The sequence below is a fragment of the Diceros bicornis genome, chromosome 12 (assembly GCF_020826845.1).
Source record: "Diceros bicornis minor isolate mBicDic1 chromosome 12, mDicBic1.mat.cur, whole genome shotgun sequence".
In the NCBI taxonomy this organism is placed as follows: Eukaryota; Metazoa; Chordata; class Mammalia; order Perissodactyla; family Rhinocerotidae; genus Diceros; species Diceros bicornis.
This window is the reverse complement of record NC_080751.1, coordinates 3,556,327-3,582,449: the sequence shown is the minus strand read 5'-3', so window position 1 is coordinate 3,582,449 and position 26,123 is coordinate 3,556,327. Positions and strand designations below refer to the sequence as shown.

General features: G+C 38.0%; 1 protein-coding gene across 2 annotated transcripts in view; it reads right to left on the bottom strand.

The window, feature by feature from the left end:
• Positions 1 to 18,657: 18,657 nt before the first annotated feature.
• Positions 18,658 to 26,123, bottom strand: part of CHMP3 (charged multivesicular body protein 3) — an 86,796-nt gene continuing 79,330 nt past the window's right edge. For both annotated transcript variants that reach the window (XM_058550755.1, XM_058550754.1), the window contains 3 exons: positions 23,310 to 23,431; positions 20,101 to 20,215; positions 18,658 to 19,195 (listed from right to left, as the gene is read on the bottom strand). In XM_058550755.1, coding sequence (XP_058406738.1) covers positions 19,053 to 19,195; positions 20,101 to 20,215; positions 23,310 to 23,431 — 380 coding nt within the window. In that variant the 3' untranslated portion in view covers positions 18,658 to 19,052. The remainder of the gene's footprint in view (positions 19,196 to 20,100; positions 20,216 to 23,309; positions 23,432 to 26,123) is intronic.

Genomic DNA, 26,123 nt, shown 5'->3' with positions numbered 1-26,123 from the left:
AATCTTGAAAACATGCTAAGTGAAATAAACCAGAAACAAAAGGAAAAATATTGTATGATTGCACTTATATGAGGAAAAATCATTCCTAGAATAGTCAAGTTTCATAGAGAGTGAAAGTAGAATGATGGTTACTGAGGCTGGGAGGAAGGGGGAAATGGGAGTTATTGTTCAATGGGTACAGTTTCTGTTCGGGATGATGCAAAAGTTCTGGAGATGGGTGATGGTGATGGTTGCAAAACACTGTAAATGTACTACTGCCACTGAATTGTACACTTAAAAATGGTTAAAAGGGTCAATTTTGTGTTGTTTATATTTTACCAAAATAAAAATTAACTCCAAGTAGGAAAAGCCTTTGGAGTTCAATGGGAAAATGACATTTTTATTTTTAAAAAATTGATCAAAACAGGCAGGAAAGAAGGAACAAATGGAACTTTTCTAAATACTCCAATTGCAAGATACAGATGGTCTGCCTGAATTAAATAAAAGACTGAACTATATAAAAGATATAGTTTAACTATAGGTTAAAAGTATAGAAAAAGTTATACTATGGAAACACTAATCATATGAAAGCAAGTATGGCTATATTAATGCCAAAGTGATTTTAAGATAAAGAGTATTACCAGAGGGCTAGCCCGGTGGTGTAGCGGTTAAGTGCGCACGCTCCGCTGCTGGCAGTCTGGGTTCGGTTCCCAGGTGTGCACTGACACACTGCTTGTCAGGCCATGCTTGGTGCCATATAAAGTAGAGGAAGATGGGCATGGGTGTTAGCCCAGGGCCAGTCTTCCACAGTTAAAAGAGGAGGATTGGCATGGATGTTAGCTCAGAGCTGATCATCTTCACCAAAAAAAAAAAAAAAAAAAAAAAAGTATTACCAGAGAGAGAAAGTTTTCACAATTACAAAAGGATCAACTTGGCAGGAAGATACAATAATCCTAAGTAGGTTATGCATGTAATAGCAGAACTTCAAAATAATATGAAGCAAAATTTGACAGAATTAAAAGGGAAAACAAATTTACAATCAAAGTTGGAGATTCTAACCCACCTCTTTCTGTAATTGATATAATAAACAGACATAAAACCAATACAAATATAAAATATTTGAACCCAACAAATTGACATTTATTAAAACACTAAAGCCAATGACTGCAAAATACACTTTCCTTCCAAGTGCACATTTATTGTTCATCCAGAAACCATACACCGCACCAAAAAGCAACTGTAAATAAGTTCCAAAGGATTATGTAAGTTGAAATTGAAATCAGAGAGAGTATGTTCTATGATGTCAATGGAATCTAACTAAAAATCAATAACAAAGATAACTACAAAATCCCCAAATGTTGAGATATTAAGCAACATACATCTAAGTAACCCATTGATTGAAGAAGAAATCAGAATGAAAATTAGATATTTGGAACTGAATAATAAAAATACAATACTTCAAAAATGGTGGGATTCAGTTACAACAGTGCTTACAGGGGAATTTATAGCTTTAAATGTATACATTTAAAAAAGAAGGCTTAAATTTTTGCTTATGTACAAGTAATATATTAATATATATTGAAGATTTTTGCATCTTTGTTAATGAAGGATATTGGTTTATAATCTTTGAAATGTCCTTGTAGTGTCAGGTTATGATATCAAAATTATGATAACCTCCTAAAAAACAAGTTGGGAAGTGTTCTCCATCTAATCTCTGAAAAAATATATACACACTAGTAATATCTCTTTCTTAAACCTTTAGTAGAAGTATTTCATCAGTGAAAACATGGACTGGGAAGATTTTTAACTGGATTCAACTTGTTTAACAGATCTAGGACAATTCAGATTTTATATTTTTTATTGTCTATTTTATGTTACCTGTGGGTTTGTTATATATGACCTTTATTATGTTGAGGTATGTTCCCTCTATACTCACTTTATGAGAGTTTTTATAATTAATCGATGTTGAATTTTGTCAGATGCTTTTTCTGCATCTACTGAGATGATCATGTGATTTTTAATCCTTGATTAATGTGGTGTATCACACTGATTTGCAGAGGTTGAACCATTCTTGCATCCCTGGAATAAATCCCACTTGATCATGGTGTATGATCCTTTTAATTTATTGTTGAATTTGGTTTGCTAATATTTTGTTGAGGATTTTTGCATCTGTATTCATCAGGGATATTGGCCTGTGATTTTCTTGTCTTGTGTTGTCCTTGCCTGGTTTTGCTATCAGTGATGCTGGCCTTGTAAAATGAGTTTGGAAGTGTTCCATCCTCTTCTGTTTTTTTGGAAGAGTTTGAGAAGAGTTGGGATTAATTCTTTGAATGTTTGGTAGAATTCACCAGTGAGGCCGGCCCCGTGGCTTAGCGGTTAAGTGCGCGTGCTCCACTACTGGCGGCCCGGGTTCGGATCCCAGGCGCGCACCGATGCACCGCTTCTCCGGCCATGCTGAGGCTGCATCCCACATACAGCAACTAGAAGGATGTGCAACTATGACATACAGCTATCTACTGGGGATTTGGGGGGAAAAAAAGGAGGATTGGCAATAGATGTTAGCTCAGAGTTGGTCTTCCTCAGCAAAAAGAGGAGGAATGGCAAAAAAAAAAAAAAAAAAAAAATTCACCAGTGAAACCATCTGGGTCCTGGACTTGCTTTTGTTGGGAGGTTTTTGCTTACTGATTCAATTGCCTTGCTAGTAATTGATCTGTTCAGATTTTCTGTTTCTTCATGATTCTCTCTTGGTAAGTTGTATATTTTTAGGAATTTATCTGTTCTAAGTTGTCAAATTTGTTGGCATATAATTGTTCATAGTAGTCTCTTATGATCCCTTTTATTTCTGTGGTATCAGTTGTAATGTCTCCTCTTTCATTTCTGATTTGAGTCCTGTTTTTTTCTTGATGAGTCTATCTAAAGGTTGGTCAATTGTATCTTTTCAAAGAACCAATTCTCAGTTTTATTGATCATTTCTGTTGTCTTTTTAGTCTCTGTTTCATTTATTTCTGCTCTGATCTTTGTTATTTTCTTCCTTCTACTACCTTTGGGCTTCATTTGTTCTTTTTATAGTTCCTTGATGTATAATGTTAGTTTCTTTATTTGAGATTTTTCTTATTTCTTGGGTAGGCATTTAGGCTATGAACATCCCTCTTAGAACTGCCTTTGCTACATCCCATAGTTTTGGTATGTTGTATTTCCATTTTCATTTGTCTCAAGATATTTTTTGATAGTCTCTTTTAATTTCTTTTTTGATGCATTGGTTGTTCAGTAGCATTTTGTCTAATCTCCATATATTTGTGAATTTTCTTATCTTCTCCTAGTTGATTTCTAGTTTTATTAAAATCTCCTACTGTTATTGTATTAATGTTACTTTCTTCCTTTAGGTCTTTTAATATTTGCTTTATATATTTAGGTGCTCCTTTGTTGGGTGCATAAATATTTATAAATGTATGTCCTCTTGTTGGATTGACTTCTTTATTATTATGTAATGCCCTTCTTTGTCTCTGATTGCAATATTTTTGCTTTATATTTTAATATGTTAATTATATAATTATATTAATATAATATATTAACATTATATATATGGATAATATGATCATGTGGGGTTTATCCCAGGAATGCAAGACTGGTTTAATGTTTGAAAATCAATCCAAGTATTTCACTGCATTAACAGAATCAAGGAGAAAAACTTTGTTATCATTTCAGTAGATCAGAAAGAGCTTTTGAGAAAATTCAGTAGCCTTTTTTGATAAAAATTCTGAGTAAACTAGATGAGATAAAGGGTATTTATGAAAAACTACAGCTAAAATGATACATAATGGTGAAATATTTACTACTTTCTCCCTAAGGGCAAGAATAAATCAATGATGTTCAAATTCTAACCACATCGACTCAGCATTATACTGGAGTTCCTAACCAGTTCAATGAAGGAAGAAAAGGAAGAAAAAGATTTGGAAGTAAGAAGTAAAATTGTCTTTATTCACGGATGGCATGATTGTATACATGTTAAATCCAAAAGAATCTACAAACTACTAGAATGAATGAATTTAGCAAGGTCACAACAGTATACCAAAATCAATTGTATTCCTAAATATTAACAATAAACATTTTTAAAATAAAATTTAAAAATATGGTTTACAATAGCAGCACAAAGAAAATTCTTAGGAAGAAATTTAAGCAAAGATATGCAAGACTGTTACATTGGAAACTACAAGATATGACTGCCAAAATTAAAGAAGATTTGCATAGAAAGAAAATTATACCATGTTGCTAGGTTAGAAGACTCAATATTGTTTAGATGTCAGTTTTCCCCAACTTGGATCCCATAGATTGTTAGAAGCCAATTCTCCCTGAGTCTCTCACGTTTCTGCATGTATTGTGAGAGCCCCTGACTAGGCTTTGTTTTGGACTGTCTTCTCAAAGATGTCTGCTAGTGAACAGCCTTGGAGGAGATACTGCCTCCCTCTGGAGCAGAACTGTCCATTATAAAAGATTTGGATTCCCTAAGCTCAGGATCCCTCTCCTGTAATATAACCTCTGTGTGTGGAGGTATCATCTGGCCCTCTTCACATCACTCTGGGCATTGGGACTTGGGGAATTAGCAAAAGAAATGTGGATACTGAATCTCAAATCCTTTACCAGCATCCATGAAAATGTGCCATGCTAAGTTGTATATAGAGTAAAATGCTTGTAGAATGCAGCTGAAGAATTGCTTAGAAGAAAATGTGTACCTTAAAAACATTTATTAAAAAACAAAGACTGGAAAAAAAAAAGAATTAAGCATTTAACTCAATAAGCTAGAAAAACAAAGTAATCTCACAGTACACAGAAGGGCAAGATTAAGAAAAATGGAAGTAGAAGGTAAGAAGTGGAAATGATCAACAAAATCAAAAGCTGATTTTGAAAAAAATTAGTAAAGTGGACAAACTTCTGGCAAGACTGATGATGAAAAAGAAAAAGCACAAATGGACAATATTAAGAATGAAAATGAAAATAGCTACAAATAGAGATTTTAAAAATCATAAGTGAACTCTATTAATTTAAAAACAAATGAAATGGACAATATTCTAGAAAAATCAAAATTGACTGAAAGTCTAAATAAATATTATTAAAATAATTGAATTGTTAATCAAAAAAGCCTCTGCACAATCCATACCCCCCAAAAGGCACCAGACACAGACAATTTTACAAGTGAGTTTGAACCAAACCTAAAAAACAATCCTTGTTTTATGCAAAATAGTCAAAAGGATAGAAAACAGAAAAGTACTCTGAATTGTTTAAGGCCAGATTTTGCTAACAAAATCTGACAAGGGCAGTCCAAGAAAAGGTAATTACAGGCCAATATTACTTACACATACTTGGGAAAATCCTCAATAAAATATTAGCAAGGAAGGTCAAATGCAGCAGTGTATAAAAAATGGTATGACCAAAAAAAGATTAAGGAATACAAAGCTAGTTTAATATCAGAATATTTACAAATTAACTCACCACATTAACACAAGAAGGCAAAAAATCCCTGTAGTCATCTCAAATATACAAAAAAAATTATTTAGTAAGATTCAACATAGATTTATAAATATATTTTACTGTTTTTTATTGTGGTAAAAAAATATATGCCAGCCCTGGTAGTCTAGTGGTTAAGGTTCGGTACTTTCATCACCTTGGCCTGGGTTCATTTCTCAGTCAGGAAACCACAACAGCCATCTGTTGGTTGTCGTACTGTGGCAGGTGTGTGTTGCTGTGATGCTGAAAGCTATGCTATTGGTATTTCAAATACCAGCAGGGTCAGCCATGGTGGACAGGTTTCAGCAAACTTTCCACATTAAGACAGTCTAGGAAGAAGGACCTGGCCACCTGCTTCTGAGAAAACTGGCTATGAAAAAACCCTATGAATGGCAGTGGAGCATTGTCTGATACAGCGCTGGAAGGTGAGAGGATGCCACACACAAAAAGGGACTGAGCAAGGCTCCGCTCTGCTGTGTACAAGGTTGCTAGGAGTCAGAATCTACTAGATGGCACTAACAACAAAATATTTTAACCAATTTTACGTGTACAATTAAATGGAATTCACAAGTCTGTGTGACCATCACCATTATCTATTTCCAAAAATTTTTATCACCCCAAGCAGAAACTGTACCCATTAAGCAAAAACTCTGTTTATCCCCTACCCACAGCTCCTAGTAGCCTCTAATCTATTTCTGTTGATGAATTTGTATATTCTAGATATTTCATATAAATGGAATCATACAATATTTATCCTTTTGTGTCTGTCTTATTTCACTTAGCATAATGTTTTCAAGGTTCATCCATATTGTAGTATGTATCAGAACTTCATTATTTTTTATGGCTGAATAATATTTCATTGTGTGTATACATATATGCCACATTTTGTTAGTCTCTTTATCTGGTGATGGACTCTGGGGTTGTTTCCACCTTTGGGCTATTGTGAATAATGTTGCTATATGAACACTGATGTACAAGTATCTCTTTGAGTCCCTGTTCTTAGTCCTTTTGGGAATATACCTGGGAGTGGAATTTATAGATCACATGGTAATTGTATATTGAACTTTTTGACTTACCACCAAACTGTTTTCCACAGTGGCAGTATTATTTTACATTCCCACCAGCAATGCATGATGGTTCCAGTTTCTCCACATCATTGCCAACATGTATTACTTTCCTTTTTTTAAAAAAAAATATAGCCATCCTAGTAGATGTGAAGTGTTATCTTGTTGTGGTTTGATGTTCATTTCTCTAAATGATGTTGAGCATCTTTTCCTGTGCATATTGGCCATTTGAGTACCTTCTTTGGAGAAATGTCTACTCAAGTCCTTTGCCCATTTTATTACTGGATTGTTTGTCTTTTTGTTGTTGAGTTAAAAGAGTTCTTTATATATTCTGAATATTAAACCATTATCAGATATGTCATTTGTCAATATTTCTCCCCATTCTGTGGGTTTTTGCATTCTCTTGATAGTGTCCTTTGATGCAAAAAAAAAAATTCTTAAATTCTTTATTTCAATGGTCTAATTTATCTTTTTTCTTTTGGCTGTGCTTTTGGTGTTATATTTAAGAAACAATTACGAAATCCAAGATCATGAGATTTGCTGTTATGTATTCTTCTAGAAGTTTGATAGTTTAACTCTTAAATTTGGGTTTGATCCATTTTGAGTTAATTTTTGTATGTGGAGTAAAGTAAGCATCAAACTTCATTCTTTTGATTATGGATATCCAGTTTTCCAGCACAATTTGTTGACGAGATTGTTCTTTCCCCATTGAATGGTCTTGGCATCCTAGTCAGAAAACAATTGACCATAAATGTGAGGATTTACTTCTGGGATCTCAATCTGCTCCATTAGTCTATACATCTGTCTTGATGCCAGTACTGCACTGTTTTAATTCCTGTAGCTTTGTAGTAAGTTTTGAAATTAAGAACCATAAGTCCTCTAACTTTGTTCTTTTTCAAGATGGTTTTAGATATTCAGGGTCTCTTTGAATTCCATATGAATTTTGGGATGACTTTTTCTGAAAAAAAAAAAAAGCCATCTGGATTTTGGTAGAGATTACATTGAAACTTAACGTATATTGCTTTGAGTAGTATTGTCATCTTAACAATATTAAGTCTTGTGATCCATGAACATGAGATGTCTTTCCATTTATTGGTGTCTACTTTTTCTCCCTAGCTTTATTGTGATATAATTGACATATAACATTGTGTAAGTTTAAGATGTACAATGTGTTGATTTGATACATTTATATATTGCAAAATGACTGCCCACTCTTGTCTTTAATTTCTTTCAGCAATATTTTCTAGTTTTCAGTGTACAAGTCTTGTGCTGCCTCCTTGGTTAAATTTATTCTTAAATATTTTATTCTGTCTGGTGCTATTGAAAGTGGAATTGTTTTCTTAATTTTCTTTTTGGATTATTCATTGCTAGTATATAGAAATGCAACTGATTTTTTTCAACTGATTTTTGCATGATTTTGTATCCTGCAGCTGTTGAATTTGTCAGTTCTAACAGTTTTTTTGTTTGTAGAATCTTTAGAGTTTTCTACATATAAGATCATATGATCTGTGTGCAGGGATAATTTTACATCTTCCTTTTCAATCTGGGTACTGCTGATTTCTTTTTCTTGCTTAATTGCTCTGGCTAGAACTTTCAGTTCCATGTCAAATAAAAGTAGTGAAAGCAGGCATCCTTGTTTTGTTCCTGATCATTCTTTTTCTTCCCTGCCTATGCTCTTTAATTAAAATAAATCCAAATAGCTCTCCCCTTGCCCCCTTCCCTGCTTTTTCCTCACACACTTTCTTACTGATTCTAGACAATTATGAAGGCTGTTTCCCAGAAGGATTAAATCTGGGCTTCATCTTTTCTTAACTTTGTAATCCCTCAGCTTTTTTTCCCCAGACTGCCAATTTCCCACCTTACCATCTCTTTTGATTTTTAGTGTCATGTTAAACAACAATTTTTAGTGCCTGAGACTAGGAAATTACTTTCTTTATTTTCTTTTTCTTAAGTTTGATCACTTTATGAGTGTGCTCTGTATGGAAGATGCAAGAGAAGTAACCTAGTTCAGATATTAAGAGTAACTGGGCTGAGTGAAATCAATAGCAAGGTTTTTAAAAAGTCCCTCATCACGTCAATGGTAATAAACATGGACTTGATGCTTACTGTGAATCAGGCACTGCATTGAGCACTTTCTCATGTAACATTTCATAATCCTCCAACAACCTAATGAAGTAGCTGCCGTTATTATTTCCTCTTTTAGAGATGAGGACACGCAGCCATTTGCTCTTACTCAGTTTTGTTGCCTAATCTCAAAAGAGATTTTTTTTTAAGTTTATTTTTAAATTTTTTTTACCTTTTGACCCCCCTTCATCTATTTCTCCCCCTATGTCTGGCAACCACCGATCGGTTCTCTATATCTATGAGCTTGGTTTTCTGTTTTTAGTTTTTTTAGATTCCATATATAAGAGACATCATCTGGTATTTGTTTTTCTCTGTCTTATTTCACTTATGATAATGCCCTCCAGGTCCGTTCATGTTGTCACAAATGGCTAGATTTCATTCTTTTTGTGGCTGAATATATTTCATTGAATGTATGTACCACTATTTCTTTATCCATTCATCCATCAATGGACATTTAGATTGTTTCCATATCTTGGCTACTGTAAATAGTGCTGCAATGAGGGTGCATATATCTCTTTGAGTTAGTATTTTCGTTTTCTTTGGATAAATACCTAGAAGTGGAGTTGCTGGATCATATGGTTGTTCTATTTTTACTTTTTTGAGGAACTTTCATATTGTTTTTTGTAGTGGCTGTACCAGTTTACATTCTTACCAACCATGCACAGGGTTCCCTTTTCTCCACCTCCTCGTCAACACTTGTTATTTCTTGTCTTTTTTGATGATAGCCATTCTAACAGGTGTGCGGTGGTATCATTGTGGTTTTGATTTGCATTTCCCTAATGATTAAGGATGCTGAGCATCTTTTCATGTACCTTTTGGCTATCTGTCCTCTTTGAAAAAAATGTCTATTCAGACCTTCTGCACATTTTTTAATCAGGTTTTTTTTTTTTTTGCTATTGAGTCGTGTGAGTTCTTTATATATTTTGGATATTAACCCCTTATCAGATATATAGTTTGCAGATATTTTCTCCCATTTAGTAGGTTGCCTTTTTACTTTGTTGGTGGTTTTCTTTGCTGTGCAGAAGGTTTTAGTTTGACAAGCAGTCCCACTTGTTTATTTTTGCTTTTGTTGCTTTTACTTTTGATGTCTGATTCAAAAAATCATTGCTCAGACCTATGTCAAGAAGCTTATTGCCCATGTTTTCTTCTAGGAGTTTTATGGTTTAAGATTTTATGTTCAAGTCTTGAATCCATTTTGAGTTAATTTTTGTGTATGGTGTAAGATAGTGGTCCAGTTTCAGTCTTTTGCATGTGGCGGTCCAATTTTCCCAACGTCGTTTATTGAAGAGACTGTCCTTTCCTAATCATATATTCTTGGCTTCTTTGTGATCTTAACAGGGAAGCTTTCAGTTTTTCACGGTTGAGTATGATGTTAGCTGTGCGTTTTTTGTTTTTTTGTGTGTGAGGAAGATTAGCCCTGAGCTAACATCTGTTGCCAATCCTCCTCTTTTTGCCGAGGAAGATTGGCCCTGGTCTAACATCCTTGCCCATCTTCCTCTACTTTATATGTGGGATGCCTGCCACAGCATGGCTTGATAAGTGGTGCGTAGGTCTGTGCCCAGGATCTCAACCTGCAAACCCCAGGCTGCCAAAGCGGAGCGCGTGAAATTAGCCCCAGCTGTGCATTTTTTGTATATGTCCTTTATCATGTTGAGGAAGTTTCCTTCTATTCTTAGTTTTTTGAGTATTTTCTATCCTGAAAGGGTGTTGGATTTTGTCAGATGCCTTTTCTGAATGGAGATGACCATGTGGTTTTTCTCCCTTTGTTTTATTAGTATAGTGTATTACTTTGATTGGTTTTCATAGGTTGAACCATCCTTGCATTCCTGGGATAAATCTCACTTGGTCATGGTATATAATCCTTTTAATGTGCCTCTGGATTTAGTTTTCTAGTATTTTGTTGAAGGTTTTTGCAGCTATATACATAAGGGATATTTGTAGTCTTTTTTTCTTGTAGTATTTTTGTCTGGCTTTGGTATCAGGGTATTGCTGTCCTTATAGAATGAGTTAGGTAGTGTTCCCTCCTATTCAATTTTTTGGAGAGAGTTTGAGAAGGATTGGTGCTAATTCTTCTTTAAATACTTGGTAGAATTCACCAGTGAAGCCGTCTGGTCCTGGAGCTTTCTTTGTTGAGAGTTTTTTAGATTGCTGATTGTCTCCCTACTTGATATAGTTCTACTCAGATTTTCAGTTCTTCAGTTTTCGTTGTTTGTGGGTTTCTAGAGATTTTCCCATTTCATCTAGGTTATCCAATTTGTTGGCATATGGTTGTTCATATTTCTCTCTTATAATCCTTTTAATTTGTGTAAAGTTAGTTGTAATGTCCCCTTTGATTTTAGTAATTTGAGTCTTCTCATTCTCTCCTTCTCTCTCTCCTTCCCCTTTTGGTCAATCTAGCTAAAGATCAGTTTTGTTGATTTTTTTCATAAAACCATCTTTTGGTTTTGTTGATTTTCTCTAGTGTTTTCCTGTTTCCAGTCTCATTTATTTCCACTCTAATCTTTTTATTTTCTTCCTTCCATTAGCTTTAGGTTAGTTTGCTCTTCTTTCTCTAGTTCCCTAAGGTATACAGTTAGGTTACTGATTGGAGGTATTTTTCTTTTTTACTGTAGTCATTTACAGCTATAAATCTCTCTCTCAGCACTTTTACTGCATCCTCTGTGTTTTGGCATGTTGTCTTTGCATTTTCACTCATCTCAAGATATTTTCTAATTTCCATTGTGATTTTTCCTTGACTGGTTGGTTAATTTCTGTATATTTATGAGTTTCTGTTTCCCTCTGTTATTGATTTCTATTTTAATTTCTTTGTGGTCATAAAAGATATTTATTATGATTTTAGTCTTTTTAAATTTCTTGAGAATTGTTTTGTGGCCTTATATATAGTTTATCCTGGAGAATATTCCATTTGAGAACAATGTGTATTCTGCTGTTGTTGGGTGTAGTATTTTGTATATGTCTATTAGGTCTAATTGTTGTACATAGTGTTGTTCAAGTCCTGTATTTCCTTATTGACTGTATGCTTGGCTGTTCTGTTCATTATTGAAAATTCTATCCTATTGTAGAATTGTTTCTTTTTCTCCTTAGTTCTTGCAATCTTTGATTCATATATTTGAGGGTTCTGTTGTTAGGTGCATATATAATAGATTGATCCTTTTATCAATATTTTGTCCTTGTCTCTTGTGTTCTATTTTGACTTAAAATCTATTTTGTCTGATAATAATATAGACACTCAACTCTCTTTTGATTACTGTTCCTATGGAATATCTTTTTTCATCTTTTTACTTTCAACGTTTTGTGTCTTTGTATCTAAATTGAGTCAGCTTATAGTTGCGTTATGTTTTTTATCCAGTATCCCACTCTCTGCCTATTAATTGGAGAGTTTAATCCATTTATGTTTGTAAATATTACTCATAAGGAAGGACTGACTTCTCCTGTTTAGCTGTTTTCTGCATATACTTTTTGTTCAATTCTCCATTACTGCCTTTTCATAATATTTAGTTGAAATTTTGTACTGTACCATTTTGATTTTTTCTTTCCTTTTCTGTATATTTTTTAGTTCTATTCTTAATAGTTAACTTAGTGATTACAGTTAACATCTTAAACTTATAACAATCTAGTTTGAATAATACCAATTTTGTTTCATTAGTATACAAAAACTACACTCCTGTACATCTTTGTCCCTTCCTCTTTATATTGTTATTGTCACAGCTTAATATCACTATACATTGTGTGCCCATTAACATGGATTTATAATTATTTTTGTATACATTGTCCTTTAACTCATGTAGGAAAAAAGAGGAGTTACAAACCGAAAAGTACAATACTGGCTTTTATTTTTACGAATGTGGTTACCTTTACTAGTGTTCTTTATTTTTTCTTTTCTTTTTTTTTTTTAAAGATTTTATTTATTTATTTTTTTCCCCCCAAAGACCCAGTAGATAGTTGTATGTCATAGCTGCACATCCTTCTAGTTGCTGTATGTGGGATGTAGCCTCAGCATGGCCGGAGAAGCGGTGCGTCGGTGCGCGCCCGGGATCTGAACCTGGGCTGCCAGCAGCGGAGCGTGCGCACTTAACAGCTAAGCCACGGGGCCGGCCTTGTTCTTTATTTTTTCATATGGCTTTAAGGTATTCTCTAGTATCCTTTCATTTCAGCCTGAAAGACTCCCTTTAGCATTTCTTGTAGGAGAAGTCTACTAGTATTGAACTCCTTTAGCTTTTGTTTATCAGGGAATATCTTAATTTCACCTTTATTCTTAAAGCATAGTTTTTGCTGGATATGGAATTCTTCATCAATGGTTTTTCCTTTCAGCACCTTAAATATGTCATCCCACTGCCTCTGTTTCCATGGTTTCTTTCTTTTTTTTTTTTTTGTGAGTAAGATCAGCCCTGAGCTAACATCCATGCCAGTCCTCCTCTTTTTGCTGAGGAAGACTGGCCCTGGGCTAACATCTGTGCCCATCTTCCTCCACTTTATATGGGATGCCGCCACAGCATGGCCTGACAAGTGGTGCATCGGTGCGTGTCCGGGATCTGAACCTGGGCCGCCAGCAGCAGAGCGCGCGCACTTAACTGCTATGCCATGGGGCTGGCCCCTCCATGGTTTCTGATGAGAAATTAACTGTTAATCTTATTGAGGATCCCTTGTATGTGAGGAGTTGCTTCTCTTCTGCTGCTTTCAAGAGTCTCTCTTTGTCTCTATTTTTCAACGATTCTACTTATGATGTCTCAGGGTGGATCCTTTTGGTTTTATCCTACTTGGAATTAGTTGAGCTTCTTGGATGTGTAGATTCATATCATTCAGATCTGAGAAATTTTCAGCTATTATTTCTTCAAGTATTGTTTCTGCTCCTTTCTCTCAGTCTTCTTCTGGAACTCACGTAATGGATATGTTGGTAAGCTTGATGGTCTCTCTCAAGTCCCTTAGGCTATGTTCACTTTTCTTCATTTTTCTTTCTGCTCCTCAGACTGGATCATTTCAATAGTTCTATCTTCAAGTTCACTGATTCTTTCTTCTGCCTACTCAAATCTGCAGTTGAACCTCTCTAGTATATTTTTTTATTTCAGTTATTGTACTGTTCAGCTCCAGAATTTCTATAATTTCTCTTTATTGATTGGTAAGTTTCTTACCTCTTGAGCATATTTAAGATAGTTGGTTTAACGTCGTCTAGGAAGTGCAATGTCAGGCCTTCCTCAAGGATGGTTTCTGTAAATTTAATTTTTTCCTTTGAATGGGCCATACTTTCTAGTTTCTTTGTATGCTTTGTGTTTTCTTGTTTTTGTTGTTGAAAACTGAACATTTGAATATTCGAGAATAATTCTGGAAATCGAAATCTCTTCTATCCCCAGGGTTTGCTGTTCTTACTTGTTGAAGGCTTAGCTGTGTTCAGCCAGTGTTTTGACAGAGATTTCCTTGAATGCCAGGACCTTAAAAAAAACAACAAACAAACAAAAACACCTGTCTCAGTCTTTATGGATTGGCTTTGTGCTGGGACACTCTTTTAACACTTAGCCAGACAATTTATAATTCTGCCTCAGTCGTCACTTCCCTTTTGCATTGAACCTATTAGCCAGTGGTGAACGTTTAGTCTCCTCAGGTCTTTTCTGAGCATATTTCTTGTCTTGGGCATGCGTGTGGCTTTCTAAGTCCCTCAGTGTATGTATGCTTTTGAATGCCCTAATATCCCAAAGAAATCCTCTTCCTGGCCTTTCCTCCTCGGTTTTAAGCAGTCTACTGTATGTCTTAATTGTAATTTTTCACCCCAGGTAGTCACACATTTTTAAAATTTCCTTAACGTGTTTTCAAGCAATGCCTGCTGCTTTTCCACCCTAAGTTCCAAGATAGGCAAACCAGAGATGAGTGCCTTGTGTTAGTCCTTCAGGATGGCCCCTAGTCAGGTTAGGGCAGACAAACAATAATTTGTGAATAAGGTCAGCTGTGATCCTCTGGAAGTAGGGACCAGGGTTCCACACTGATAATATGGGCTGCTATCTTCAAGATTGCTGCCAACCTGGGAAAGGTGTTCGGCAAGGGCAAATAAAAATGACACAAAGCTTTCTTACTGTTTTTAAGGTTTTTTTTTTTTTTTTTTCCTTAATACAGCTTGCACTTGGTTGCTGTAAACCTTTGTTTTCCAGAGTTCTGACAAAGTTGGTTCTGACAGTTTCTGGTACCTTTTTCAGTGTTTCTCTAGAGGGATGGGTGTTGGAAGCTGTCTACTCCACCATTTTGCTGACATCACTCTATATTTTTTAAAACTATAATTATGTGTAGAAGAGAACTTCCTTAGTTTAAAAAAAGGCTATGAAAGGCTCTGAAAAGTTGTAAAAAAAATCTGCTTTATGTTTAACCAAACATTTCCCAAGTTTATTTTACTTGAGAGCCTTTCTTATTGGTAATACAGATTAGCATTTGAGGAGCATCATCTGTCACTAGGGTAGGACACGAAAAATGGTTCCAGTTCTTCAAAGCTGAAGTTTTATGATTTTTCACAGTTGTTCCCATAGCCACTGTTATGGGGTTAGGTGTCAAGGAGAAGTGCAGAGGCAGACATGACTAATACTATTTGGGAACAAATATGAGTCATAACCCCTTCTCTCCATGAGTTCTGAGACACACCTGGAAATGTACAAGACAAGGGGTCCCAAGGCCATGTGGCTGTACAAATGGTAAGAGCTCAGGAAAGCATCTTTTTTTTTTTGTGAGGAAGAAGATCAGCCCTGAGCTAACATCTATTGCCAATCCTCTTTTTCTTTTTCTCCCCAAAGCCCCAGTAGATAGGTGTATGTCATAGTTGCACATCCTTCTAGTTGCTGTATCAGGGACGCTGTCTCAGAATGGCAGGACAAGCAGTGTGTTGGTGTGCACCCGGGATCTGAACCTGAGCCGCCAATAGTGGAACGCGTGCACTTAACCGCCAAGCCACGGGGCCAGCCCAGGAAGGCATCTTTGATAGAAAATGTAGGGAGTGGGCAGAGAAAGTGAGGTTACGGTCTGCCTAGAGTGAACTGCTGGGTGATCACAACAAGCTGGGCAGTGATTTTTAAAGAGTAAGCTGTGTTTAAAAACAAAACAAATGAGTTGGTTGCGTGGAATGCTATTCTGAGCACCCTTGAAATTGTGTTTTTTAGGGCACCAAGTAGATTCAGTCTGTGGTTGGGATGGGGAGAGTGGGAGCTGGTACTGCTAGTGCTGGACCTAAGTCAAGGACCTCAGGATAGAAGAAAACTTTTATTGCAGGTGTTTACACCATTATTTCCCTTCCCAGATTGTGGACCCTTCCAGGGCCTGGAGAGTATCTGACCTTGTTTCCAATGATGCCTAACAGAGTACTGAGGGAAAATGGAATAAATGACATGACAATGAGCCAACAATGCGCTTTCCTTAGCCTGAAAGCAGGAATGGAGAAAGCAGGACCTCTTCAAAACAATTAAACCTACCCTACATTTAGATAATTTTATTTGAATGGCTATAAGAGTGGTTTTCATTATTCTGACTGTCCATCCATTCACCTGGATAAACTCTGGTTATCTGCATAAGAATAAAAATTCTCAAGGATTATGAGCATCCCTTAATTTCAATATCAATTCATGAATAAACTAGCCAGATAAATGCAATCATAGAACTATATCCTGTCAATATGTCAGTTCTCAACTTGATTTATAGAGTCAAAGCAATCCCAATCAAAATCCCAGCAAGTTATTTTGTAGATACTGACAAATGAATTCTAAAGTTTATATGGAGAGGCAAAAAAGACCCAGAATAGCCAACACAATATTGAAGAACAGAGTTGGAGGAGTGATGCTACCCAACTTCGACTTACTATAAAGGTACAGTAATCAAGATAGTGTGATATGGGTGAAATAGCATGAAACAGGCCCACATAAATATAGTCAAGTGATCTTTGATAAAGGAGAAAGGGCACTACAATGCAGCAAAGATAGTCTTTTCAACAAATTGCGCTGGAATAATTGGACATCCACATGCAAAAAAATAAATCTAGACACAGACCTTACATGCTTTGCAAGAATTAAATCAAAATGGATCACAGACCTAAATGTAAAACACAAAACTATAAAACTCCTAGAAGATACCATAGCAAAAAATCTGGGTGATCTTTGGTATGGCAATGCCTATTAAGATCCAACACCAAAGGCCAACCATGAAAGAAATAATTGGTAAGTTGGATTTCATTAAAATTAAAAACTTCGGCTCTGTGAAAGGCAATGTGAAGAGAATGAGAAGACAAGTATAAGCTGAGAGAAAATATTTGCAAAAGACAGATCTGATAAAGGACTATTATCATTTAAAACTATAGTTTTAAGAGAAACTCAACAAGAAAATGAACAACCCAATTAAAAATGGGCAAAACACCTAAACAGACACCTCACCAAAGATATACAGATGGCAAAAGAGCATATGAAAAGATGTTCAACATCATGTGTCATTAGGGAACTGCAAATTAAAACAGTGAGCTACCACTACACACCTATTAGAATGGTCAAAAGCCAAAACACACCACCAAATGCTGGTGAGGATGTGGAGCAACAGGAGCTCTCGTTCATTGTGGTGGGAATGCAAAATGGTGCAGCCACTTTGGAAGACAGTTTGGCAATTTCTTACAAAACTAGACATATTCTTACCACATGATCCAGCAATTGTGCTCTCGGTATTTACCCAAGTGAGTTGAAACATATGTCCACACAAAGACCTGCACAGACATTTACAGCTTTATTCATAATCGCCAAAACTTGGAAGCAACCAAGACATCCTTCAGTAGGTGAGTGGATAAAGTGTGGTCCATGCAGATAGGGGATTATTCAGCGCTATAAAGAAATGAGCTATCAAGCCTTGAAAAGACATGGAAGAAACTTACATGCATATTTCTAAGTGAAAGAAGCCAATCTGAAAGGGCTACCTACTGTGTGATTCCACTAACAAATGCATTTCTGTGGTGTGGGATGTCAACAAACACAAGTACAGGAGCCTATGCATATATTGGGGCAAGAGGTATATGGGAACTCCGTATTTTCCACTCAATTGTGCTGTGAACCTAAAACTGCTCTAAAAAATAATGTCTACTTAAGAAATATCCTGAAGATGAAATAAAGAGTAATAGGATGGTCCTCTGGGTTCAGGATTGCCATTGTGCATGATGAGACTAGACGGACCTCGCTGCAGCAACATCTGAGACATCAGGATTTCTCTACACAATCCACAAAAACCAACCTGTGAGAGAGTGGTTGGGTTTTCTTCCTGCCTGGTTAGTTTAGTGCACACAGGACTTAGACCAGAGGGATCTGGGTAACCCCAGCTCTGCCACTTCCTGTGATTTAGGATATGTCACTTCAGCAAGCTGAGCTGTTTTCCTTATTTGTGAAGATTGAATGAGACCACATATGTCAAAGAGCTCTGTAAACTATCAAACACACACAAACATAAATTGCTACTGCTAAATTATTTATAAATGTAACTTAGGAATGTCTCAGATGTGTGCGAGTTGTTTATAATGCATGACCATACCATGCCTCTCACTGCTCAGCTCCTGGCTTTGAGAAAACACTGGCGTGTAGGCTCATATCCCATGCATCTAGACAACCAGCTCAAAGCAGGGAAAGGCAAGCAGAGGGTGCAAGAGTCCTAATCACACAGCTGTCTGCTCTGGGTGCAACTTGCAATGGGAAGGAAGGAAGGAAAGCTACACACACACCTCAGGACATAATCCAGCCATCCAGCCAACAGGACAGGGGGTCACGATTCCCAAGCATCGTTTAGGTTAAACATGTGACAAAAAGCAGAAGAGTGGCTCCCACACCATGTCTGTGAAGGCCGAGGAGCAGCATCCACAGAGCAGGAGCCCCTTCTGCTGAGCTTCCAAGTCCCATATGCCTGGCCATAGCACCTCGTCTCCTTCCAAGGCCAACATATGAAATAATTTGGGACAGCAAACACCTTGAAAGTTCATCACACACAACAATCTACAGTAAGACCAAGTGTTAAAGCAGAAATTTATTAAAATCCATTTATATAGTGTTTTACAGACAAAAAAATGTACAGAGTCCTCAATATTCAGGCAATCAATTCTATTCTCAGAAGTGCTTTGCGAGAAGACAGATTTTTTTTGCCCTCCCTCCGAAAAGAAACTTCTGTTTATACTCCTGAAAATGATGCATTTATTACACCACCTCTCAAGAACAATCCTGTCGAGATCCCAAAACCTCTGCAGAGAGTGAAGAGATACTAGCAGAGAAACTTCTCCAGAATGCAATGCCTCATTCAGAAGTGTAGTGCAAGAGATACATAAATGGCGGCTACTTCAGAGGAGTGTGTGCACACCCGGCGGGTGGGCCATGAGAAGAGCCTGAGGGCCCAGCTGGGCAGCCCCTAGCTGCGGAGTGTGGCCAGCCGGGACTGCATGGCCTCTAGGGCCTCTTCCTCCTCCTCGTCTTCAGAGGCAGCCATCGCTCCTGGAGGTTCAGGCTCTGGAAGGGCGTCGGTCACTTTACTAGGTGCTTTGCCCAAGGCCCCTGAAAAGAAATAGAGCCAAGAGATTAACAAAACATCGGCTTAAAGAAGTGGTTCTTATCTTCCTTGCCTTTCATGCCTGGATCAGTCCAACAAGAAACAGAAAAAGGGCAATAAAACAAGCTGTTGTGGTGGGGTTTTGCTCCCTATGACAAATGTGCCAACAAAACTTAAATCTCACCAATTATATTTTTCATTAAACATAAAACTCAGAAAATCTAGAAGTAAAAATAAAGTTTAAAAACTCATTAACCGTCACTCAGAGATAATTACTATTTTTATTTATCCCCCCTTCCAGACTTTTTCTATAGACGTGTGTTTTTTACACAAAAGTATGTATTTAAGTAACAAGGCTTTTTCCACATAATATATTGTGAACATCTTGCTATGTTTCTACATTACCTATCAAAACAAAGTATTTCATTAAAACAGATATAACAATTGATTCAATCAGTACTCTGTTATTAGGTATTTGGCTTGTTTCAAACTTTTCAATATTATAAATAATGCTACTATAGACATCCTTGAGTTAAATCTTTCAGCACATCCTTAATTACTAGAGTAACTCCGAGAAGTCATTCTGTTAGGTCAAGGACTTTTGATAGCTACTGCCAAATTGCTTTCAAGAAAGTCGATACCAATTTAGGCTCCCAACAGCAGTATGTGAAAGCAAGATTTCCCCTTAACATTTTGAGAACTCTAGGAATTTAAAAAATGCTTTGTGTTTTTTAAAAGATGGTTCTAGATATTGTGCTTATTTTTCAAGAAATAACTTGCATAATCTAAAATAAAACATGTAGAAGTAAGGGAGTTATAACCTAAAGAAAAAGCTACTAGATAATTTAGTGACTCCAAGAAGAATAACCATAAAATGAAGGGAGAAAGAGGAAGAATCTCAGGGTCATACCTGCTGTAATTTCAAACAGAATCTTGTCAATTTCCATTTCTGCCGCTTCCTCCATTTCTTCCTGATCCTCCATGCTTTCAAAAGTGTCCTCTAACATCTCTTCTATGATCCCAGCCTAAACAAAGAAAAAACCATGTCACTTCCCTCAACTGTTAAATCTGTTCCCAACAGACACCTCTATGGGTCGAGCAGCAACCGAGCTCCTGTGTCTCCAATCTGGTCCACTCCTTCGAGGGCTAACACACAAGACAGTTGGCCACAGGCACTGTCCTCTCTGCAAAAGGCCAAAGGGAAATTGTTCTCCAAATTTATCACCACCAGGGTTGGAGGGGGCCTCTATCAGCAGAGTTTCACAAAGTAACCCAGACTCTAATGGCAGCACTTGGGGAAGAACTTGCTGACGGATGAGAGGATGTCCTGAGCTGTCTTGCAAAGCATCTCTCCTGACGTTGCAAATATAATCTGTGAGTGCAGAAGTTGAAACAGTGTGAAAACTGACTGGAGGCATAGTAGACACTACAGTAACAAATACCAAGAGCAGGTGGGGCTCCTTGGAATCCCAGAAAGTCCTGACGAGTACTTCAGCACGTCCAGGTACAGCTGCTGGCACCGGGTCAGTCCGGTGGGTCTAGCAAGGACCAATCAATTCACCAAAGCCTGATCATCCACTCCCGAGAGAACCGATAAGACAGTGTTTCTGGACCCATCAAGGTAACGCCCAGACTCTCTACTGGATGCCCTGTGCCTGGCAACCTGAAGCCAGCCAGTCACCCTCCTTTTGTCCTTCAGGAAGCATGGCACCACCATGGGGCACGAGAAAACCGCTCCAACACTGGCCAACGCAGGCAGGCCCTGCAGTCTGCCCTGCTGGACAGTGTTCTCTGCTCCCAGATAAGGCGCTATTTTCTGTTTGGTTTTGAAGCAAAAGATCAGAACAGCACCCTCCAGTGTCAAAAAGAGGGCCGCTGGCACCCCTGGGCAGAAGAGGTTGGAAGCGGCTGGGTGGCTGGGGCAGTGGGGAGGTGGCAGAGGGAAAGCATGGGTTCAGGCTTCTGAGAAGCTGCCAGAGAAAAATCCTGACTGCTCTGCAACCTGCAGTAACCGAGCCCGTTGCTTTGTACCTTGACATTCCAGTGATCCAACGAGCAGAAGGTCACGTGTGGAGCTCCAGCCCTGGCTCCCCTGCACTCAGCCAGGGCACGACCTCAATGACCATGCTGATGGGATCAGATTCAAAGCACGCCCTCTCTCCTGCCTCCCCTTCTGCTGCCAGACCACACAAGTGACTCTTAATGACATGAATCCAGCTAGTACCATATTCTGCCCATTCTCAGACCCTTTCCTCACAACTAAACTGAACAAATAAACAAATGTGCATTCAAGGTCATACAGGTGGAGCCCTCTGGCCTGGGTGGACCTCATCTTAGTGCTGGAGGCTATTGTAGAAGAGGTTCAATACATACTCCCTAACTGGTTAAAAGACAGAATCCTGACTGTTAACAGCCTCCACATCCTGGAGCTAGAAGTTGTCATTCATTCATTCATTCGTTCATTCAATCAATCAGCAACCATTCATCAAATGCCTGCTCTGTGCCACTCAACAGGCCAGGGTCTGGGGACAATTAGAATGACTAAGATCATGTCCCGGACCTCAAGGAGCTGGGCGCCCATCAGAGGCTTCAGTTTGTACCTGGGGATGCATCCTTGGCTGAATTCAGTAAATGTTTATTTATCTACTACATGCAAGCCTTCCTCCAAATCTATATTACTTTCAGGGTTCAGAAACCATTGTGGAAAAGATCCCCCCTTAGATCCTGGTGGTTCCATGAGTTAGAATGAGCAGGCCTGAAGTCATTTGAAGAATTACCTGTTATCCAGTTCTAGATGGACAGTCACCACAACCTGGGGGATGAGACATCCACACACTACTTTTAAAGGACACACCCTCCTGACCTGGTTTCCTCCTTACTACTACTGCCCAGGATTTCTCACTCCAAAGACCTGGGTTCTGGGCTTCTTACATTGCCTTTCTTTTCCATCAATTTTCTTCTCCCGTTCCTCTCTCCCATGCCCTAGAACCCTGTATATAATTCAAGTTCATAAATGAAATTCCTTAGGAGGAAGAGAAGTAATTTCTATGCACGAGCTATATACAAGAATTTCAGGAGTATAATCTTGGCTCTCAGGCCACAAGTTCGAAGCATGAACCAGCATCTGTTCCATTTGTATCACTGTTTCCTCTGAGGCAGCTCAGGCAATGAAGTCAGACACTTGTGCCCCAACTCCAGATCTGTCACTTACTATCACGGTCACTTAGGTAAGTTACCTGGTAACTTGAAGACTCAGTTTCCTCTTGTGTAAAATGGGAGAAAAAAATACCTACCTCACAGGGTCACTGGGAGGACTCTATAGGACAGTATGTGTGATGTACCCCTGCCTGGCAGGGGGCTCAGTAACAACACCCTCCTGAGCCCTGTCCCTGTCTGAAGGCCAGTTTATAGGTCCTTGCCAGGCCCTGATCCTGGGAGTGGATCAGGGAGGGGCAGGTAATTATTACTTTTTATTTGGTTCTCAGTCTCTCCTTTTTAGTCTAAAACAGGGGTCAGCAAACTACAACCCGCAGGCCCAGTCTGGTCCACTGCCCGTTTTTGTAAATAGTTTTATTGGAACACACACAGTCATGCTCATTTGTTTAAATATCTGTGGCTGCTTTTACACTGAAGAGCAGAGTTGAGTAGTTACAACAGAGATGTACGGCCCACAAAGTGTGAAATACATTTACTATCTGGCCCTTAACGGGAAAAGTTTGCCAATCCCTAGTCTACAACGACCTCCCTCGCCAGCTTCACTAACACTCCCCTTGAGCAGACGGAGGAACCTGGGTTTTCTGTTTCCTTGCTCATGTCAGAGCCTGTAAGCCCTAGCTCCCTGAATCTGAAACAGTTGCTCCCTGGATCCCCCACCTTTCCTAGGCCTCTGGGTATACTTTCCCTTCTTCTAAGGAACACTCTGGCAATCTGACCCAGTCTCTGCCAAGCTCAGCTCAGATGATTTCAACCAGTGTTAACAGCTGCTCCTGTGTCCTCAAAATCACTTCTGTCTAGCAACAGTGGTCTATCTATTCCCCTCCAGCCCTAGCCCTAGCCCCCTGCCACTTGCTGAGAGTGACTCAGTGGTCTGGAAGGGGATGCAGGGTAGCCCCAGGTCACCTTCATCATCTCTTTGGATAGCTCCCGCATGGTGGCCTGGATTTCTGGGATCTTCACAAGACTCTGCATGGCCCTCATCACTTCTGTGCTCTTCTGCAGGGAACCAGCCACTCGCAAAACCGCTGAAAGGGAAGGTATCAGTTAGGATTGTTCAACAGAATAAGACGCAGGATGGAATAGAGAGAGACAGTCAAATTACAAGCCATTCTAATAAGAGGCAGCTGTAGTAGGTAGGCTCCCACAGCTATTTATGTACCTATGGAATACATTACTGTGCTAGTTGACCAAGAGACTAACTTTTCTAAATTGTGTGTTACTTTGCCTACAATAGGTACAAATGGAGCACTCACACCAACTGGCCAACCTGGAGAGTGGCCTGAAGGCCTGCATGTGACCCTTAGGGAAGGAAGCTAGCTAGGAATGACTGTGACACCCTGGACAAATCACACATGGGAAGAACAGCTCTAGACCTTGCCAGGGCCACAGTGGAAAACAGAAGGCTTTAGGCTACCCAAGTAGTGCTCCCCATACACCAGCCTATGGGTGGCAGCTGCTCTGGAGAAACCTGCCACTGTTTCTCAGGAAAATGAGAGAAATCAGGGTAAGATGTAGTGAGTGTATGTATGTGTCAGTGTAAGGTGGTTACGGTTCCTTGCTTCAGAAAACTTTTCTGTAGTCTGAGATCATATACATACTATATATTCTTTATAAGAAATCACTGTAGAAGTAAATGGTCATTTTCCCCCTTAAAGTCAGTAACATGTCAAAATAGAGTTGGCAACCCTCCAAATCTGTTTTGGAACTTCATGAGACAAAGTTCTGAGAAATGCTATACATCAAGCTGTTCACCAAGATCGGCACAGAGACCTCCACTAGCACTGCGATGCTGGCTATGCCACGGGTCACTACAACTGGACGTCCGTCTGAATCAAGACTCTAGGAAGCTTTCCCATCTAAGGGAAAACAAGAATGACCAGAGAAATGCCTAGGTGACATACACGGCATTTTGCGATTTTTCTAAAGGAGTAAGGAAGTTTGCTAGTTGCAGAGAACACTTCATTCCCCTTAACATTGGAATGGGAAAGTAAAATATTTATCTATTTGTTAAGATTAGTATAATTACAGAAGAAGTGTCAAGAATCTCTATGACTGCAATAAGCAATAAATTATATGTGCCATTATCATGATATAAAAAGACAAATTCTAAAATGTTAAAGTTACTACTGACTATTGTAAAGAGGTAAGTGATGGGAATAAGACAAGAAGAGTAAAAATAAAACAAATTCCACATAATTCTGTTTGAATTATAAAAGTTTGATGTCTACACAGGCCAGTGTTTTATCCTAATTTGCATCCTGAGTCTGTATCCCAGAGAGAGTGCCTGAACATGACATGTGTTCAATAAACTTTTTTGAGCTGAATTTGTAAAAATGAGAAAAAAGATGGGAGACATAGAAAAAAACATGGTGTGACAAGTGTTAAGTTAAATACTGAAAAATTTGTATTTTGAAAATGGTATAGATTTCTGATAGTTAAACATGAAAAGGAAGAATCAATATAATGGGGAAAAGAGGAAGCAAAAATGAACTTAGAAATAAAATTGATCCAAAAAGATTTAATTTGATAACCAATTAAACAGGATTGGGGAAGTGGATTTTTAAAAGGCGAAAATAAATGTATGTTGTACACTTGAAACTCAAAACAAAGAAGGTACATACATAGAGGAAAGTAAAAGACTAGACTAAAATGTATTTTCTATGTTCCACGAGGAAAGCAGATGTGGCAGATAAAAATTATTTTATAATAAAAATAGTCCACCCCTACAAGAGAACGAGAAGACAAGCCATAAGCTGGAAGAAAATATTTGCAAAAGACATATCTGATAAAGAATTATTATCCAAAGTATACAAAGAACTCTTAAAACTCAACAATAAGAAAATGCACAACCCAATTAGAAATGGGCAAAAGACCTAAACACAAACCTCACCAAAGAAGATATACAGATGGCAATAAAGCTCTTGAAAAGATGCTGAACATCATATGTCATTAGGGAATTGCAAATTAGAACCACAACGAGATACCACTCCACACCTATTAGAACAGTCAAAAGCTAAAACACTGACAACAATAAATGCTGGCGAGGATGTGGAGCAGCAGGAGCTCTCGTTCATTGTGGTGGGAATGCAAAATGGTGCAGCACTTTGGAAGACAGTTTGGCCGTTTCTTACGAAACTAGACATATTCTTACCATGTGACCCAGCAACTGTGCTCCTTGGTATTTACCCAAAAGAGTTGGAACATATGTACATACAAAAAGCTGCACACAGATGTTTATAGAAGCTCTATTCATAATTGCCAAAACTTGGAAGCAACCAAGATGTTGCTTGCAAGTGAACAACAATAATGGATAAATAAATTGTGGTACATCCAGTTAATGGAATATTATTCAGCACTAAAAAGAAATGAGCTATCAGGCCATGAAAAGACATAGAGGAAACGCATATGCATATTACTAAGTGAAAGAAGCCAGTCTGAAAGGCTTACATACTATATGATTCCATCTATAGGACATTCTGGAAAAGGCAAAACTATGGAGACAGTAAAAAGATCAGTGGTGGCCAGGGGTTAGGGGAGGGAGGGATGAATAAGCAGAGCACAGAAGATTCTTAGCTACGTATATATTTCATAATAAAAAAGAATCTCCAAAATAAAAAGGTTAAAATTCTACAGAAAATGTTAATGTTAGCATTATAAAAACTAGCTGACATTTAAAATTAGAAAAAACAAAGTCACACAGAAGATTATGAAATAAAA